Raw genomic sequence first — 20,968 nt, 5'->3', positions numbered from 1 at the left:
ATAGCCACAAGCATGTTTGCTGTATAGCTTCTATGTGGGAACCCCATACTTACAATAAGAATTAATTTCACTCACTCCTTTCTCTCACCTCTATTTATGGAAACTGAATTCCCATCTTGAGTGGTCCTTTATTCTGTTTCTCTTATTATCTGTTTTAGAAGTGTTCGTTGATTGTGACTATTTCAGAGAAGGTTGAAGCTGACTCTAAACATAAGCCATTACTGCTGTAGATAACAGGTGGTGGGAAGTAAACATTAGATAATTCAGATAGTAAGCTTGGTGTAACGTTTTGTGGGGTTTCGATGGGTTAGACATTGTAGGCCTCTTACTAGCAGCCGTTAACAGTATGATTTTTGATAAAGCATTGATTTAGGCTAATTTTAACTTCACTACTTAGCTTTGTTTTTGAGAAAGATAGGAAGGAGGATATTAGAGATAGTGTCTTCTGGAAGGAGAAAGAGGGAGGAGGGGAAGAGGAGGAAATAGTGGGAACCTTCGAAGTAACAAGCTATGACAGATAACAAGGTGTGGAGAGGGCAGAGAGCCCTGAGCAGGAGGAGGAGAGGGGAGGGAGAGGAGAAGAAGAAGGGGAGACAGAAAGGGGATGGGGAAGGGGAGTGGGAGTAAGAGAGGGAGAGGCAGAGGGGAGAGGGAGAGAGAGGGAGGTCGCCTCAGTCAATAAGCACAGAACTTGAGAAGCAAACCTGAATCATCATGAATTTGGTTTCCAGTCTCTCTGTTTTAGTCAGTGTTTGTGTTTGTTTTGATTCTGTTTTGTTTATTATTGGCACAAACCCTACCCAAACATTTCAGACAATACTTTGGGTATGTTTGGAAGAATTCATGGCTCCCCAAGGATTCTGAAAAACCTTAAGAGATGTCTTTCACTCTTCCTCAGTAGGGTCATCTTACAAGGCTCAGAATACTTATGTAACAGCTAAATTTCACAACTGGCAGTGGTTCTGAAAGCTGTGAGAGGAGTGTGGCTGGCCCAGAGAGGTTTTCAGGAGGTGCATAGAAGGTGTCTTTCCTCCCACTGACCTCATCGTCTCCCTTGTAATTCCTTGCACTGTGCTTTCTCACTGAAAAAAAAAAAATTCCCTTGAACTCTTTGTACCCAATCACTTTCAAAATTCAATAGCATCATTATCAGCTCACATATGTCTATTTCATGCCAAAATAGACTAAAACTGAGACAGAAAAATTTGTTTGATAAGTCACTGGCATTTGAAAATTACAATTTACCTGAAATAGCCTTGCAACATTTCAAATTTCATATTAAAGTTTAAGCTGACTTTAAGGTTCTCTTGCCAGTAACATTGGCACCCTGTTAAAACTTCTCCTGACTTAAAAACACACAGAAAGAAAGCATCTTAAAGGGTGTTTCTATTGTTGTGATAAACACTGGCCAAAAGGGATTTGGAGAATAAAGAGTTTATTTGCCTTAAATATCCTTGATGGCAGATCAAGACCAAGGTTGGAACTCAAAGCAGGAACCTGGAGGCAGGAACTGAAGCAGAACCCATGGAAGAGTGCTGCTTACTGCTTTGCTCATTCTGGCTTGATCAGCTTGCTTTCTTATATAACTCAAGACCACCTGTACACAAGTGGCACCACCCACATTGTGTTAGGTGCTCCCATATCCATCATTAATCAAGAAAATGCCCTACATCCCTGCCCACAGACAATTTGAGAGAATCATTTCTCAGCTGGCATTTCTTTTCCCAAAATAACTCTTGTATCAGTCTAACAAAAGTATCTAACCAGGACACAATGCAAGTGAAATGGAAGTGTTTAAAATTAGCAAAAGAAGAGACACACAAAGATTCTCAGAAACTATGTAAACTTAACACATTCTGCCTGGGGCTGGCTTCTAAGCAGTATAATGCAGCAAGGTCTTGCCTGAGTCAAGGATATTAGGTCAGACACCAAAGGAAGCTTTAAGTGGCCACTAAAGAAGCTGAATATAACCCAGGATAACAAAGTTCCAACTCTCCCCAGTCATTGAGCTGTATTAGTCACTGGGCCTTGCGGTCTCTTCGGAAGGCATGTCTTAGGAAGGCAGGACTTCAGGTTACAATCTGCTCAAGACTTTACATTGCACAAGTCCTTGCTTTGCAAACAAGGAAGACTGGATTCTCTGTCCTCAAAAAGTATGCAGGAAATGTGTCCAGTTCCTGGTAGAAAGTGTTCCTCTGGGCTGAGAAGACAGGCTTTCTTAAGTATCATTTACCCTGAAAATGACATCATAGGGCATGAATAGTGCTGTTGGGTGGCTGAAGGGGGCCTCTGTTAATGGACAGAACTACATAACTGACATGAACTCCAGGAACAGCAAGGGATGGGATTTCTTTTGACCTAACCACCTGAGCTTAACTTAAGTGAGAATACTGAGAGAAGAGCCAGCTTTGGAGTATGTAGGTAAAAGTTAACTTCCATTTTATATTGTTAAGGTTGTAGATGATCAATAGTCCTGGAAAAATGGCTAGAGGGTATTGTCAGTGCTTACCACCAAGCTTGACACTCTGCCTCCATCCATGGGACCCACAAGCTGTTAAATAGGGACTTGTGGCTTCATGTTGTCCTCTGGCTTCTGTGAGCAAAAGTTCAGGAAGTACTGCACCACTCACTGAAACATCTGCTGACTAGATCCTCAGTGAGATGGAGAAGTTGGAATGTTTTAAGCCCAGAGAAAAATTACTTTGGAGCATCTTTAGTTCCATTAAAAAGCCATTTATTGCCCTCTTCTTTATGTGACCAAACATCTCTGTGATCATTAGGTAAATCTTCTGGGACATAAGAACAGATCTCTAGTGTCCAACCTACCAACCAAGAAAGGAGTAGGAATGTTGTCAGATAGCATCTGAGCAACCCACCTACCACCCCTCCCAGGCATGTCAGCCACCCATCTAATGCTGTGAGCCACGTATCACAACCAGTAATGGTGTAACTCACATATCTAATGCTGTGAGCCACCCATCACCCATGCTGCAACTCCCTCACCTAGTGCTGTATTTTACCACCTACTATTTCTGTCAATGTATTTGAAAAGTGCCTTGAGTTATAGTTTTTCTTCTTTTCCTATCAAACCTTTATTGAATCGCTACCATGTTGTAGCAAGGAATTTGGGGTAAACTAAATCTTGTTTCCAGCTTGTTTTACTCACCTTCAGCTCCAGTGAATTCAATTGACCAGTAGCTTCCACCAATCCAAAAGCTCAGAATATCATCAGACGTAGCTGGCACCTGTGGCAGGTTTCCCCACCTCTCTGTATCCTGCTGTCCCTGCCAAGGTGTTTGTAAATGAAATGACTTGTGGTGTGGTGCTTAGTGCTTAACAGCACACATTGCTCTTACTGAGGAACCAAAATTCACTTTTCAGTTCATCAGTCAGCCTTTGGCCACCTGAAACTACAGGTCCAGGGCATCTGAGCTCTGTTTCTGTGCTCAAGTGTTCATACCCAAACATGGAAACACAAAACGCAAATTTTAAAAAGTAAAACTAAATATCTTATGAAATGATTTGACCTGTGACTTGTTTCGTTGTAAGACTGTGAAAGTTCCCATACGACTTCCACTTTGGAATATGGAATGTAGAGTGACCTGAGCCTTCATCCCCAGCCTGTGCAGGTTCAACTTGGCTCATAATAAACTATCTCTCATTCCCTCTGAGTGAGGACAAAGGTATGTGGTCTGAATGCTTTTCTAGTGTGGGCAGCTAAGCCTGTTTTGTTCAGGGGAAGAATATCCCTATGTCTATGAAAACAGACCACAGGGCTTAGAGTTGCTAATTAAAGCCTTTCTTGGGGCCTCTCAAGGCCCCTGGATTTAGAAGCCTGCTCTTTTTAGCAGCACCCTGGAGAATAGAACTTTTTCTATTTCAAAATTCCAATAGCCTTTGAAGTTCTTAACTGGAAGCCTTGATGCAAATGGCCAGAATTTATTGAGCCTTTCAAGTGTAAGTACTTTAAAGGAGAAAGGGATCCATTCACCCCACACCAGAGACCAGACATCCCTCCAGAGCTGCTGAGATTAGAATAGGCTGGAGACCCCTTGAGGCTGACCTGGAGGCCAAGGACATGATCCCCTTTCTCCTGAATAATGTCCTGGGAGTGCCAAGGACCTGAAGAGGTCAAAAAATTTAGTTCTAACTTCCTGTTGAAAGGCTGCCTGTGGCTCCCAGGGCCCTCTTGTGGGCAAAGGCTTTGATAGAACAAAAGCAAGAAATTCATTAATGCCACCATTCCTCTGCTCACCAGCAGCCATATCTTTGGTGATCTGAGGCAGCTGACCCAGCCAGAGTGCAAGGGATCCTGGCCTCAGGCAGGAATTGTCATACATTTGGGTTACATTCCTTTCTCCACGCTCTTATCAAACACAACACAATGCCCCCTTTCCCTGTATCTCCCAACTTCCCTCCTTCCTCCCCGCCCTCCCTCTTTTCTTCCTTTTGTGAATATCATAATTTGTCTATGAATATAATACAAAGGTTTGAATGTGAATTAAAATAATTTGACCTTTAGTTATTTATTTTCTTTATAAGGGGTTTGGACAAAACCTAGATTATATATTTATTTAATTATATATTATAATGATAACATATTATATATAATATGTATTATGTAATTATATATTATAAAAACTAGATTTTATACTTATTTAAATTATATTGAAAAACAGTGCATGTTCGAATCTTTACTGTAACTTGAGTCATTCAACTATTAATATTATCTTCACCAAATTTTACTTCTCCACATGGAGGATTCAAAAATGCTTCTTCCAGGAGCAAAGACATAGAGCAAAATGAAGTTCTGAATTTATAGAACAGCAACTGCTTCTCAAACAAAGGCAACACAGTAAGAGGTGAATTTCTGATCACCTGCCCCCTGCTTTTTCAGCTCTGAGGAAGCCTTCAGTGAAGTCAGTTTAAATTACCGCACAGAGCGTGGCCTGTCCCTGCTGCACCTCTGCTGCGTCTGTGGCGGTAAGTGCCTGGACCCTGTTCAAGCCAGAGTTATGCCTGTGAGGTAGGGACATGAGATGTTGGTGGCCAGAAGGAAGACCCTATCAGACTCAACTTCTCTTAGGTTTGCTCCTAAGAGTCTGCTCACATTCACAGGAGTGGACCCCGGTAGATCCTTGCTCTGTATCTCTGAATTTCTATTTATTTTATTTTCTTTCTTTTTTTTTTTTTTCTTGGTTTTTCGAGACAGGGTTTCTCTGTATAGCCCTGGCTATCCTGGATCTCCCTTTGTAGACCAGGCTGGCCTTGAACTCAGAAATCCACCTGCCTCTGCCTCCCGAGTGCTGGGATTAAAGGTGTGTGCCACTATGCCCAGCTCTATTTTCTTTTCTAAACCAAGTAACTCAGTTAGCTTGGATATCAACAAGTGCTTTTTAATACAGTGAGTTGGGAATAGAGTTTAATGGAAGAATCTTGAGAGCACTCCCTGATGTGATCAGACAGTCGATTACCTCTAAGAAACAAGTGTATATAAAGAGAAAAAAAAAATGTTAAACATAGAATCTGACAAGGAAGATTGCTCAAAGTGAACAAGAATTTCATTCTGCTTGTACTTCATTTGATTTCAAAGGGATCCCAACTTATGACAGCTCCCAGCATACAGAAGCAGCTCAATAAAGTTAATGAATTGTCAAATGGGGAGTTGGTATTTATTCACTGATCAAGCTGAGCAAAGCTTTGTGGATGTTACCAATGGGCTAACGCTGCCTCAACTTTCCAGACCTCTCGGAACAGGCTCAGCTTCATAGCCCCTTCTTCCTAATGGGAGCTGGCTGCCCAGCCTCCTCCAGAGCCACCTCATCGGAGTGGGTTTTACTGCTGCTGATCCTCTGTAGGATCCCATGTGGGCTTGAGTAGTGGGCAGACATTGTTCACAAGTCCGAAAGGCATTTATCCTTAAATCAGAGGAAGATAATGAAATACTTTAGATAGCCCCTGCAACGACCAATCAGTCTTCATATTTCTTTCTAGGCAACAAGTCGCATATCCGTGCCCTTATGTTAAAAGGGCTCCGTCCATCCAGACTGACAAGAAACGGCTTTCCGGCTCTGCACTTGGCTGTTTACAAGGTCTGATCTCTTCATTCCTATACATACTTTGTTAGGGTCAAGGACAACATTTGTCCTGATTTTTACTCCACCCCTACCCCACAGAACTGGTATTTAAAAAGATGGGTACTTTGGAATATTTGGTGTTAGAAGTGACTCTCAAGACTGTTATACACATACATTCATATAACATATAAATAATATGATACTCTAACCACAGTGACTTTCCCGCAGCCAACCACTCTGACTGAGTTCAGATGTTGACTGTGCATTATCTCCTTCGTCACTAAAGAAATCCATAAGACTCAAATGTTAGTACATTGAATATTGGCTTATTTTCCATCTCATGTAAGTCTCTGACAGTTTTACTACATCCCTGTATGCAGGCCTGGAAAGAAGCAGCTGTTGACTTGTCAAAGACCCTCTGTACTTGCAGACACCTTACAAGTTTACACTGTGGGGAGAGGGCCACGTTCCCAGTGTGTTATTTTCCTTTCTAGTGATGTGATTAAATATTCCGACAAAAGCAATACAGGGGAGAAAGGGTATTTGGCTCATAAATTCAGGTTACAGTTCACCACTGCAGGGAGATTATGGTGGCAGGAACCTGAAGGAGCTGATTACATTGCCTCCCCAGTCAAGAACAGAAAGCATGCTTGTGCTCAGATCGATTTCAGTATCTCCTTCTGATGACAGGGAATGGTGACACCCACAGTGGGCAGGCAGGTCTTCCCACTCCATTCATCGTGGTCAGGACAGTTCCTAGCACAGACTAACATGGGCAAGCAATTTTCATTGGGACTCCACATGGGACATTTCTACATCATGCTGACTCCACAAGCAAAACTTGCTATCGCTCATGATGCAGATTTTATTTCCCTCGGTTTATCCTGCAGATATCTTACAGCTGCTCTGTGCATCGCCAGCCAGTGCCTGGTCATTGCCAATGGCTTGCTCAGAACCGGCATCTCAGTGTTAAGTTCTCTTTACTATCTGCTACTCATTCTGTGAAACTCAAACACCGGCAGCTTCGGGATACTGTCTGACAAGCATTTACCCTGAAAGGTAGAGGAGGAGGAGTAGTGCAGCTGCAAAAGATAGAGAGGTGCTGCTTGACAGTGGGGGTGCTCTGTGAGACGCTGGACTCCATCTCGGTCTGGAGTTCTTTCCTATCATGACGCCCGTGCTGAGAGTCACTGTGACACCACCACACAGGAGCTTTCTGAATGCTGTGGCGTCATGGTATTTGTGCAGTGCGTTGCACCCACCCCTGTTCATGGAAACTACATCTCCGTCCTTAGAATCTCTGCTCTGTCTCTTGTGTCATCTGCTGTGGAAAGGGCCCTGACTGCCACCTTCTTCAAAACAGTTGAAAGGTAGGTGCTTAGGAAACAAAGTAGACAAACCTCCCTTCACAGCATCCAGAGAAACCCTGGTCCTTGACAGATGTAAAAGCAGGCAAAGTCACCAGTGCCATTTAAACACAAAGCTCCGGTAAAATCCACGTGCTTACCAGGAGCCGACATCAGCTGATTAACACCTGTCTGCAATGAGCTGGGTCAGAGGAAAGTATACATTTAGCCAGCACAGGCAAATGTGCACTCCCACGCAGGTATTTTCAGGCAACAGTTAGAAGAGCACTGCTTCACCCCGTTCCCACATATCTCTGTTTTCCTAATTTTCCTGCTAACATATATTTTAGTTCTTTTTCTCATCGCACGGTTATTAGATAGTTTAAATCAACACAAACTGAACCTCCTTAAGCCCTCTCGAGCTCCCAGATTTTATTGCACTCAATCTTGGATTCCAATTTAAACTTTATATTATCTTTTATTGCAGCATTCCTAGTTTCTGGGTTATTTGTGTGTTTTGCACGTTGCTCTGTGAACTCTCAACATCAGAACTGAGGATTTTCCTTTGAGCCTTCTCCACATAGAATCAAGAAAGGGTCCTGGGTGAATAGCATCCAGAGTCCGGGACTTATCAAGTATTTCATTATCTTGATGTGGCTCGGCCTCAGGAGTGCCAGCAGCGGCCCAGAAGCTAAACTAGGGGTGCTCATCTGTGAACTCTCAAGACTTTCTGGCGACCTCTACATGTTCAAAAAACCCCACCTGATCTTTCCCTCTGCCCCCCAGTTTTCTCATCTCCAAAGCAGAGTTGGGGAGTGGGGTGGGGGGTGGGGTGAAATGTAGGCGTAGCTCCCTACTTCTGAGCATGCATGCCCAGGGTGCTGAGGCTTATCCCTAGTGTCCCTTCCTCCCGTAAAAGAAAAGCTGGAGTAAACATAATTATCTGCTTTGTTAGGTGACTTGGGAGATTTTAGTAGCAAAATAACTATTACAAGGACAATGCTAATAAAATTAACCACTATTGTGCAATTTAATTTAAAAAAACAATTTTTAGACATTTGTATATCATCTATTTTACACAGAAAATAAAATAAAATGGGTCTGTCATTTGGTTCGTAACAGTAAAAGGGTTGAGAATTACATCAAAAGTCTTAGTTTATACATAGATTTCTGCTCACGCTTTATTAAGAGTAAAATTCTCTTATGCAAGTATTTGCTCACACACGCATTGAGCGAAACAACCAGTTGATACCATAGAAAATATGCTCTTTGGAAATACATCCATATGCAAATATTTGACAAATTGACTTCAGATATGGCTTGATTGCAAATTTGACTTGCAAAACACTTAGGATAAGGGAAAGCAGCAGTGTGCCCCTGCTCTCTCCTCCTACTGGCAACTGGAAGTATGACATGGAGACAGATCCTGTCTCACAAAGAAACACAAACAAAGCCATTAAGCCTTTGTCATTTTGTAAGCTTGGATTCCTTGAAACTTGGTCGTTTTGTTTGTTTGTTTGTTTGTTTGTTTGTTTGTTTGTTTAAAAGCATTACTTTGGCTCGGTTAGCTGAATTGGGAGTCTTTGTGTGCAAAGCTCTAAAAGGGAACTGAAGCTTGTTCCCTGAATCCTTCTCTAGAGTTCTGCCTATCCAGTCTTCATATTTCAAGACTGTATGCTTCTAAAATGATATTCGGATGTTGGAGGGGAACACTGAGCCTTAATACGGTTCAGAAGAGGTCACCTGGGAGCTCAAATGAACAGAAGACTGAAGTAGACCATCCATCCAATTTAGCCCCAAACCTGCCTCACATGCAATGCACAGGAAATTCATGATTCACCTACCTACATGGCATGTCTTTGTGGAAGCTGATGTAGAAAGGTGATTTATTAATTCCATTCTGTACATTTCTCCTAAGATCTCATCTCAAATCATATGTTACATATTTATTATGTAATACATACATATTATGTGTATATAATAAATATACATGTTTGCTACAAAGTAGAAGGAGATGGAGGGATGGCCCTGTGTCTTTTCTACAAAACCAGATCTTATAGAGACCTCTGAGGCTTCCTCTGTGGGTCGTGAGCTCCAAGACTTCCTCTGTGGGTGATGATGATCTCCGAGGCTTCCTCTGCTGGTCGTGAGCTCCAAGACTTCCTCTGTGGGTCGTAAACTCCGAGGCTTCCTCTGTGGGTGATGAGCTCTGAGGGCTTCCTCTGTGGGTCGTAAACTCCGAGGCTTCCTCTGTGGGTGATGAACTCCAAGGCTTCCTCTGTGGGTCGTGAGCTCCGAGGGCTTCCTCTGTGGGTCGTGAGCTTGGTGACTGCTACATTTCCCAGCCCAATCCTTTCTGCCTCCTCAGCATATACAGTTGATTAACAGCTTGAGAGTTTTGTTTCATCATCCTGGATACAGACTCCAGAGCAAGTGCCCCACAGTTTCCAAAGGCTGTTCTCATACCGGAACTATTTAGCATTAAATCCATTGGCACTGTGGATTAACCAGGCCTGTGGTGAAGCTGTATTCTGTGCATGGTCAAGCATTCTGGGGCAGTCCCATCTTCCTTTCTGAATACGGACCTAGTCACTGCCCTCATTACCAGTTTTGACAACGAAAAGCACAGTACAATCCCAAGATGAGAATTAAGACCCAATGATTTAGAGGAGAGATTAAAAGATTCATTAACTTAAATTGATTTTTTAATCCAAGTTGTCTTTCTATTTGTACAAATGACTTGACTAAGGATTGCATTTTTCCCAAATGGGAATTTGTCAAGAAAGTAATAAAAGATTCTTTAAAGAAGGAGGAAAAAAGAATCTAAGAAAAAAAAAATCCCATTTGGGAGGAGACATTTTAAACCAAAATTTCCAAGTAATGATGACTTTTGAAAACAGTGTTAATAATAGGCCCTTGTGTTAATTAAACATTTATGCTCATAAATTGATATAATAATTAATTTACAAACAGCATCATCTCTCAGTCCTTATATCAGACAGCTTTACTTCCTGGAGTACCTTCTTTTCCAAGCCTGAGTTAGCTGAGCCTCCAAAGCAGTCTTCCATGATCACGATATGAATGCTCAGTTCATTTCCAGACTTTTTCCATCTAAGGGCTCACAGTTTCCATGGTTAAGGAACAAGATAAATGATAAATAAATGAAAGTTAGATAATAAGGCAAATAATGATGGGACCCACACTGAGACTTGGTGCTTCAGTGAAGGGAACACTTCCCTGTTCAGCCCCAGTTCAGATATCTTTTTATGCAAGTCTCATTACAGTCCACCACAACATAAGAAGGAGTTGGGACTCAGGAACTAGGGGTAGCTTGGTTTGTTAAGAAAATCATATTGTTCACAGCTGGTAGACCTAAGTTCAACTCCCAGCCCTGGCTCAATCTAAACTTATGAAGGAGGCTCACTTTATGATCCAGAATGCCCACGGGGATCGTTGAGAAGCAGAGTCTGAGGATGGAAAGCTTCAGGAAAATTCAAGTGACAACTTCTGAGGTAAAAGGCAGAACCAGGATTAGGAGGAGATAGATCATCGTATAGACCTGATCAGACCTGCACTAGGCTGCGCAGAGCAGACTGAACCATGGCAGAGTGCTGACTGGCCCTCTTCAGCACTATAGCATATCCCAGAAGATTAGTGATCAGTAAGTGAAGGCACGTGATAGGAAATTAGCTTACACTTGATCCAGGTGTGGTATCTTCTGAGTGGAGAAAGAGAGAGGTGGTTGGTTTGTTAGTTGGTTGGTTGGTTGGTTGGGGTGGGGGTGACAAAGAAAGAGTTAATGTGTCCCAGTTGGTTTTTTGTCTAATTAACACAATTTAAGGTCATTTGGATAGAGGGAACCACCGCTAGAGAATTGCTTTCATTGGATTGGCCTGCAGCTGTGTCTTTGAGGAATTGTCTTGATTGGTGATTGATGTGAGAAGGCCTAGCCCATTGTTGGGCAGTTGGTCTGAGGGAGTATAAGGAAGATAGCTGAGTGAGTTACAAGCAACATTTGGTCATGGTTCCTGCTCCCAGGTCCCTGCCTCGAGTTCCTGTGTGGGTTCCCTCAAAGACTGACTGTGACTCGGAAGAACAAAATGAAACAAACTCCCTCCTCCCCAGTTATTTTGGTCATGACAACAGAAAAGCAAATCGGAAGACTATGCTGGACTCTCCATGGTATTTAACTTTCTTGGTAGATCAGGTGGATAGAAGGAAAGATTCACTGCATGATTCTGAAGATCTTTGCCTAAGTTTTAAACTCTTAAGTTACTTTTTCTAAACCTTCATATGTATATATGATGATGTTAAAAAATTCACTTAATTAGTAAGCAGTGGAATTTTATTTATATTATTGAGTTTTGAAATTACATGTTTTAGTTCATAGGTGATCAATCTTACAAAGATTCCTCTTTCCTCACACTTCATGTATCCATACACCAAGTATTATAGACACTGAGATTAAGTATTTATTTATTTATTTATGACTCATTTATTTATTGAGACAGAGACTGGCCTCAGCCTTCTAACTTCTGGCATTACACGCATGCACCGCCAGACCTTCTTTAAGTTTTTAATAGAGGGTGAAGCAGAGAGAACTTTATGTTTCTACCAATATCTGGGGGTTTGTGAGTACACAAGCTATCACATCACCCGTTCATGTTCTGAACCATGTTAGACAATGCTGAGTTATGTGTATATCCCATAATGCCATTGTATTAGAAAGAAGAATTATATAATTACCACAGAAGTCCAGTGAGTTGTGGTCTATTCTGTGTTCATTATATTTTCATCTTAGGAGAAATCATTCATCTCCATTCTCAAGAGAAAAAGATACTTCCATTTTACACTCTTCCTGGAAGCTCTTGACCTCCTTGGGGTTGATGTTAGTTATTAAGAAGTCATGTTTGGGCTGGAGAGTTGGCTCAGAGGTTAAGAGTACTGACTGCACTTCCAGAGGTCCTGAGTTCAATTCCCAGCAACCAGATGGTGGCTCACAACCATCTTTCATGGGATCTGATGCTCTCTTCTGGTGTGTGTCTGAAGATGGCTATGGGGTACTCATATAAATAATAATAAATAAATAATATTTACAAAAAAAAGAAGTCATGTTCGCAGGCTTTACACTTGGAAGGTTGATACTGTTGAGTGACCTTGCCATGGATAAGTACTCTTTCTACCTTTCCTGGTTATGTGGCAAGGGCCGATGGGTGCTACTCCATTCTACCATTTGATCCGATGTCTCAGCCACCTGAGCTGTACTGCTTGCTGATGCAAGCTTTTCTCAGAAGTCGAACTTAAGACTTTCTTTGAACACCCAAGCCTCATATAACCAGGAAATCAACAGCATCCTGTGCACAGCCTCACCATCTGCTGTGAGTGGAAAAAAACACTCACGTTGTATCTCATTACAGGATAGCCTGGAACTTATCACTTCACTGTTGCATAGCGGAGCAGATGTTCAGCAAGCAGGATATGGCGGCCTCACAGCCCTCCACATCGCTGCAATAGCTGGGCACCCAGAGGTGAGTCTTGCTTCCCTCAAGTCAGAAGAAAAAAATGTTACCCGCCTTTTCTAATTGAATGCTATTGTGTGAGACACTGGATTTTCAGATCCTAGAACTGATTCTGTTTTTCTAATTGCTGGACACACTCATTTACTCTGACAGTAAAATTTGCTATGCAAATGATTTTATATGTAAGTGATTTTATACTGAGTTCCATGCATTATGTAACAATGCACTGAAGCATCAATTAATATAAAAATGTCTGGATATAAGAGGTGCTGTGCTGTTATTGAGAGCAAATGCTTTTCATTCAGGCAGTGTGGCTGCCACAGCTTTCTCTTCTTTCTTTGAAGAAGTTACTGACTCTCATGCCCTGCTTTCTTTATTTGGAAAACAGTAATAGAAGGATTAGACTGTAACTCAGTGGTAGATTATTGCCTGACACATGCAAGATTCTGGCTTCAACTGTTATAAAATAACTATAGGTTTATTACAGTGTTTAATTAAAGTTTCCACACAAAACACTCTGAAGGTTGCTTCCTACAGAGTGAGAAGAGATGCAAGTCTGTTCTCTAGTCTTTCCATTTACATATCACTTGAAAAAAAACATTTACTAAGTACAAATATACTTCATACACTATTCTGAGTGCTGGGATGGCAGGGCCAAGACAATAGACAACATCTCTGTTTCTGTGGAGCACAGTTACAAACAAGAGTCGGACAATGAAGAAAAGAATCTGTGTTGCCAGTGAGTACGATAGAGCACTGGAATAAGTACAACTATGGAGAAGTGGGTATCACTTACGTGAGCTCTAAGTCAGAGCCTCTGAAGGACCATGATCCTGAACCAAGGCCTAAGTGAAGTAAGACAGATCTGAGAGCGGAAGCTCACAGGATGGAGACCTAGAGCTCACACCATGGCCTGAGTGAAGTGAGACAGATCTGAGAGCAGAATCATACAGGATGGAGACCTAGAGCTCACAAAGGCCCAGACACCATGGGAGCTACAGTAATCACAGGCAGTAGCGGGTGGGTGCGGATGCTGGATGCATCATCAGCAAGATAAAGTCCTGAGAATGTACTTGATCATGTCCTGACTTTATCAAATATTATCAAGTATTACATTTTAAACAGACCACTGTGAAAACATGTGGCTAACTTGAGTGGTTTTTATTGTCCCTGCTAAATTAGGTAGCACACCAGGTCTCCTGAGAGAAACTTTCTTACAGTTACAGAGCTGTTGATTACAGATTCTGTCTGGAATTCTGGTCATCGGATTCAAAGTCCCACCACTTTCATATTCTACTAAGACGCACCCGCTTACGAAACGCATTAGAGTAATAAGGAGCAGCTTTCCACCTCCTCATTAAATAGTTATTTTTGAAATTTTTCATATCCAGAATCCAAGTGTACCTTTCCTCATCAATACACAATCTCTCAAACAAATGTGAACAGAGACACAAATAAAGCCATCTGTAAAATCTATGAGATACATTTGAGCTATGTTTCCTAATGATGCCACTCCTCAGGTCCTTACTGGTAACAGTATCACGTTGAGAACAAAAGGTTTTCCTTTATTTCATTGTTTCTCATTACTACAAAATTTTACTCACTACAAAATTAATATAGATATCCAGAGACATTGTTGTAAATGTATAGCATCAGTTTGCACTGTTTATGGGGAAAGACAAAAATCTCAGTAAAACAACATAAAAAGGGTTTTCTTCTTTCCTATTGAAAGTATAAAATCTCAACTAGAACCATAAACATTAAGAAATCCTAGTAGAAGAACTGGTGAATGGCTGCTGCACTCCTCTGAAGAATGTTCAATCTTTAGTGAGCTGATGTATATGCAAGTGATGTTTAGCAGGCTAGTCTCTTCAACTTCTTCCGATGGCCCTGTTTTCTTGGGCTGTGAATTAGAGACAGATAGATCATTGATTTCACCTGCTCAGGGCAAACTCTACTGAAACAATTCAGGTAGGTCTCTACTAGTACTAATTTCTTAGTGTGCCACCCAATTTCCCTCCCTACCCAGCTTAACGACTCCATAGCCAGTACCAGCTGAACATGAAATGGGTTTGGTCTCAGCATCCTTGTTCTCTTCTTACATAGCATACTAATTAAGTTATTGGTCAGATAAGAAAAGTAATGCGGTGAAATGCTGTCTGCCCCCCCCCAAAAGCAAAAACAAAACACAAAAACAAAAAAAATCAACCTAAATCACTATATTAATTGTAGATGTTTGAGATGAAGAAATGGCTCAGCAGCTAAGCACTGAGAGCTGAGTTTTATTCTCAGCAGCCACACCAGACAGCTCACAACCACCATCTGCAACTCCAGCTCCAGGCCACTGGACACATGTACCACATACACAGACACACATGAATAAAAATAAAAGGTATACATTTTAAAAATGTAAAGTTTCATGGCTCATTTGCTTCAGAACTAACAGTTGCAGTGAATATATTCAATATATTCTGTTCTCAGTCTGAATGGGAAAGAGGCCGCTACTCCAGCCAGTTTCCAGTGGAATTCTGCAGCGTCCATGGAGCAGCCTCTTCTAAAGTGTGGTTTCCCTTCCTAAGGCATTAGTTAGCAAAAAATCAGCTTTGGTTTGGAAGCATTATATGGGAAATTCTAGAAATGATTCTCAAGGTTAGACTAAGTTTATTACATCATGTTGTTGTAACTGATCTATCTTATTCTCTATCTATGCACTGAGCTTAGCTTATAAAGTAAAGCAAACTTCATCATAGGCACGGGCATCTAGGAAAGCAATGTGTATCAACTTCAGTACTGCTGATGGGAATCACAGAACTCACATTCAGTGAATCAGGGAGACTACTGTTTACAGCTGCCAATGAACTAATGGAGAACACTGTATTGCATCCACTGTATGGTTTTTAACCTGTGGGTGCAGGAATGGAAGTTGAGATCATAACAATGGCAGGGAGTTGGATTATGCTGGAGGGCTGAAAGGAAAGAATTAACTCAGAGAGGACAACTGAATAAGAGGAAAGATTAATAAGGGTCCCTGCTGTGGGAGAAAGCAAGAAGAGAGTGCTGTCCCAGCACCTAGGAAAGCCAATGGGGTGAAGCTTTGGGCATGGAATGCTGCTGAGTGCCATAGGGAAGCATGTAAACTTTCCTTAACTAAGCCAAGTGCAGGTGCATACCCACTGCTTTATTTAACTCTGGTGGTACAGGCAGGGCAATGCCAGGGAGTGAGGGGGAGCTGCCTTGTGATAGAAGTGAAGGCCTTTGTCACCCACATCTTCTGTGAAACAGTGCATGATGCTGACTTCTTCAACAGGTCTCCACACACCAAATCCAAACCCTCCGTTAGTGTCTCTAGTGTGTTTGTCCTTCTGCAATCATAAATTCTGTTAAACAATTTTACAATGAAATTTCCATTGGTGTAGGCAGCTGTCTACTTCAATAATGGAAGATCACTCGGGCTACAGGTTCAAGGTATGCAGAATGGAAGCAGAGGCTCAGATGAGAATTTACTAGGCTGTAAGAAGGAGGAAAACATAGGCTGTATTTGGATCCAATATTTCTCTGATTTATCTATCTATCAACTCATATGCATACATTGATTTGTAAAAGGCCCAAACAATCAATAAACATGCATTGAACCCTTTCTCTTTGGGTACACATATACACATATATCATACAATCTCTTGACCATGGAACACTGGAGATGCTTAGGCTCGCTCTTCCTCTGTTGTTGACATAATGTACTGTTTGCTCTCCTCTCTGAATAACTAATGTTAAGCCCACTTTCTACAGTGAAGAGACTAAGGATTAGAAAGTTGACTTATAGCCACTATGTAGGGCATTCAGATAACGAGGAAATTTATCATATGAGACTCTACCCTGGTCACTGTTAAACCACAGCTCTAATCTTTTTTTTTTTTGTATACGTTTTAAAAAATTAATTAATTACTTTATTTTTATACTCCATATTTTATTTCCCCCATCCACCCTCCAACTGTTCCACATCCCATACCTCCTCCCCAATCCCCCTGTCTCCACATAGATGTTCCAACCCCCTATCCTGCCTGACCTCTAAACTCCCTGGGGACTTCAGTCTCTTGAGGGTTAGGCACATCATCTCTGAATGAACACAGACCCGGAAGTCCCCTAGTGTATGTGTGTTGGGGGCCTCCTATCAGCTGGTGTATGCTGTCTGTTTGGTGGTCCAGTGTTTGAGAGATCTCAGGGGTCCAGATTAATTTAAAGTGCTGTTCCTCCTACAGGATTGCCCTTCTTGTTAGCTTCTTTCAGCCTTCCCTAATTCAACAACAGCTCTAATCTAATATTAAGGAAAATAATTTATTCTGGAGCCATTTTGAATGACCATGGCCCACAAACAGAGATGTAGGTTACCCCAAATCCGACATTCCAATAAAGAAACAGTTACATGAAGTTTTCATAGTTTTAGAGAACAAAGAAAGGCAATTTTTAAACACAATTATGGGTATACCAAAGAAGCACATGCACTGAGATTGTGGGAGCTATTCTACAGCCCTGGGATGCTATCTGATGACACTCTTAGGACTCTACTAAGTTAATAGCTTCTAAGACAGCATTTCTGAACCTATGGGTTGTGACTCCTTTGTGGATTGAACAACCCTTTCATAGAGGTACTTAAGACCATTGTAAAACAAAGATATTTACATTATGACTCATAACAGGAGCAAAATTATAGTTACAAAGAAGCAACAAGAATAATTTATGGTTGGGGTCACCACAATATGAGGAGCAGTATTAAAGGGTCACAGCATTAGGAAGGTTGAAAACCACTGAACTAAGAGGTTTTTAGAAGACGTTAGTCCATAGAGAGAATGGGGCAAGCAATGGTTATTCCAGAAGGCTAAAACTAGCCCAAGATATGGTAATTTCTCTGAACCTACAGAATTTAAATCTCTCCACAGTTGTTCCATTAATAACTGTAGACACAGACGTTTTCCAGGAGTTTTTGGAGACAGTCAAACATAGCTTTTTCTTTCAGAAATTTTAATTCACAACACCCAATGTCAAAGCCACAATTTCATAAATAATGACATGGTATTTCATAATGACTCAGACTAAAGCAGGGCTTATCTTCACAATACACAAACAATTCAGACAACCACAAATACAGTATAGGAGTCACTACCTGAGCTAGTAAAGCATCATTGACTGACTCAGAGAACTTCCCTTGGTCTTTACTGTCTGAGGGCGAGGACCTAGTGAGAAATAATATACACATAAACAGACACAGACACACACAGGGATACACACAGACACAGATGCATATGGACACAGACACACAGAGAGTCACAGACAAAGATGTACACAGACACACAGACACAGTCCTAGTCACAGATGCACACAGATACAGACACACAGACACATGCACACATATGCAGAAATACACATGGATACACACAAAGATACAACAGATAAACATAGTACACACAGATGCACACATATATACAAATGTACACTCAGAGCTACACAGAGACATACAGACAGACAGACACACACCCACAGATATACAGATACAGACACATAACAGACACATACAGACACATGCTCACATACACAAAAACACACATGAATACACATAGAGACACACGGATAAACATAGAACACACGCAGATGCACACATATATATGGCACACAGACAAACAGATACACAGACACACAGACACGCACCAAACACATCGGCTGCTCTGTGCCTAAATACGTAGATCTGTGGAACACTGCCAAACCTGTTTCCCCACAGTTCATTCTGCAGCTGCCAGTACACCATCAGCATTTGTAGGTTCCTTTGCAGTAGCAAAGGAAAAGCAGATAGCAGCCAGGATGCCTATGCAATGTGGAGAGGGGATAGGTATACATACTGAGAGAGTATGGGCAGGTGAGGCAACACTGAAGGTATTCTGCCCTGCTGATTCCCCGTTCAGCTTGTAAACACTTACCCAAGCATGGCTCAGAATCGCTTCCAGTTATTTTGGAATTTATTTCTGTTTTCACTGAAATGCAGTTGATGGTTTTTCAATCTATTCTTAACTAAATCATCTCAGTGTTTCAGTAGAGAGTTCTGTTTACCAAAAAAGCTTGCAAGGCTCACCACATTATTTCCTTTGTAATGGCTTTAGTTTTCTCCCCAGAGGCACAGACAAGAGAATGCTTAAATTACAATGTGTGTCTGCCTCTCTATCTTGCTCATATGCTCTCTTCTTTTCTCTGATGAATTAATAACGTAGTAGAACCATAGATGCCTCCAGTATCTTGTGAACTTTATTTGAAATCCAAACAAATCACAACAAAACAAAACAATTAAGAATTTACACACTGAGGTGATGCTTGTCAGGTTTGAACTAGAGGCTGATGGGCCTCTTCAGTAGCCTCTCTTCTACAAGCCTCACAGTCCAGGAGAGCAGTGACCACCTGCATGTTCACTTGCTGCAAGGAAGCTCCCAGACTCACCTGCCACCCAGGAATGAGAGAAAGGTTGACTACAAACAATACTGTGGAACCTCCTCCTTCTGGGGCCTATAAGAAGGAACCTCCTCCTTCTGGACCCCAACTTCACCTCATAACACTGACCTCTCTTCTGAGCCCCCAGGATGCTCTGTTAACACAGCATTAACAACAACCAATTACATCTCAAAACCTTTTACTTTAAAGGACATTCTGCCTCAATGTTCCCTTGAATCTCAACCCAAGACCTTTCAATAACCTTGTCCCAAGTATATAGACTTAAGTCTCCTTCAGTCCTCCTCCTCCTCCTCTTCCTCCTCCTCCCCACTCCTCTTCCTCTTCCTTTGTCAGGCAAAACAAACAAAGAAGGCCAAAACACAGAGGAATCCAGCAAAGTCATCTGAGATGATAAAATTAGTAAATGGGAAAGCTGTGCTCTCAAGGAGGCAGGTGTCCTTTTCTCAGTCCAAATATGTTTCTGTCTTCTCACTTGATAAGAATGGAAGCCTGAAGCATGATAAATGGAGGTTTACCATGTCAGGAAAACAGTGTGCAGGTCGGCATCTTCACAAAAAAGGTACAATGGCATCCTGGTGCTTCTCCAAGGCTGTGATACATCTCTGACTCTGCATTACAGATCTAACAAGTCTATTGTGAGAAAACACAGTACACAAGCCATTGTTGCTTTAGCATGGTCACAGAGCTGGTCAGACATCTTCACAATCTAATTTCAGAACATGATTTGCCCTCTAGAAGCAGTCTATGCCTCTCAGCAGTCAATTTGTCCTACTGATCCTCCCAGACTGGGCACTCCCAGAACATTCAAATTCATGAGACACTGCCCTAGAATTTATTAGGATCAATAAAATGTAAAATAAACATCTGACCGAATGAACAGTTGGAAAGGAGACCTCTAGTCGCCAAACCACAGCATTAGAAAGTTGGTGTATTCAAGGACCTATTGCTTGATTTGCAGGAGGGACTTTCTCACTGTGGTTATGGTCACACCTCTGTGCAATTGCCTCTGTGACTTCTGTCTCTGTTGCCTCATCTTCTAAGAACAATAATCAGTGGATTAAAGCTCACCTAACAATTAAATCTCACTAATAATCACATTTAGGCACAATTATGTGCTTAATGTACAGTTTTAAATTCAGTTACATTTTAAAGTACCAGAGGCAAATGCTTCAAGAAACAAGTTTGAGGTAACCATGGTTCATCCCACAGCAAGCACGCATCTCAAATACCAACCTCTGTCTTACATGGGGCATATGAGAGGAGTTTAAGTCATCAGTATTTCTTACACAGATGTCAGGATATTCCCAGATATTGTTATTTCATGGAGTGCTGTTATCGACTGGCAATTCTCTCACAAAATTTTTCAGATTAAGAAATATACCCTAAGCCAGGCGGTGGTGGCACATGCCTTTAATCCCAGCACTTGGGAGGCAGAGGCAGGTGGATTGCTGAGTTCAAGGCCAACCTTGGTCTACAAAGTGAGTTTCAGGACAGCCAGGGCTATACAGAGAAACCCTGTCTTGAAAAGCAAAAAAAA

General features: G+C 41.6%; 1 protein-coding gene across 1 annotated transcript in view; it reads left to right on the top strand.

The window, feature by feature from the left end:
• Positions 1-20,968, top strand: part of Tnni3k (TNNI3 interacting kinase) — a 259,531-nt gene that overhangs the window by 9,840 nt on the left and 228,723 nt on the right. The window contains 3 exon segments of the mRNA XM_021157700.2: positions 4,898-4,983; positions 5,995-6,092; positions 12,841-12,951. Of these exon segments, the coding sequence (XP_021013359.1) occupies positions 4,898-4,983; positions 5,995-6,092; positions 12,841-12,951 (295 nt within the window).

The sequence above is a fragment of the Mus caroli genome, chromosome 3 (genome assembly GCF_900094665.2).
Source record: "Mus caroli chromosome 3, CAROLI_EIJ_v1.1, whole genome shotgun sequence".
NCBI lineage: Eukaryota > Metazoa > Chordata > Mammalia > Rodentia > Muridae > Mus > Mus caroli.
Note: the sequence above shows the minus strand (reverse complement) of the source record. Positions and strands in the feature narration are given on the sequence as shown.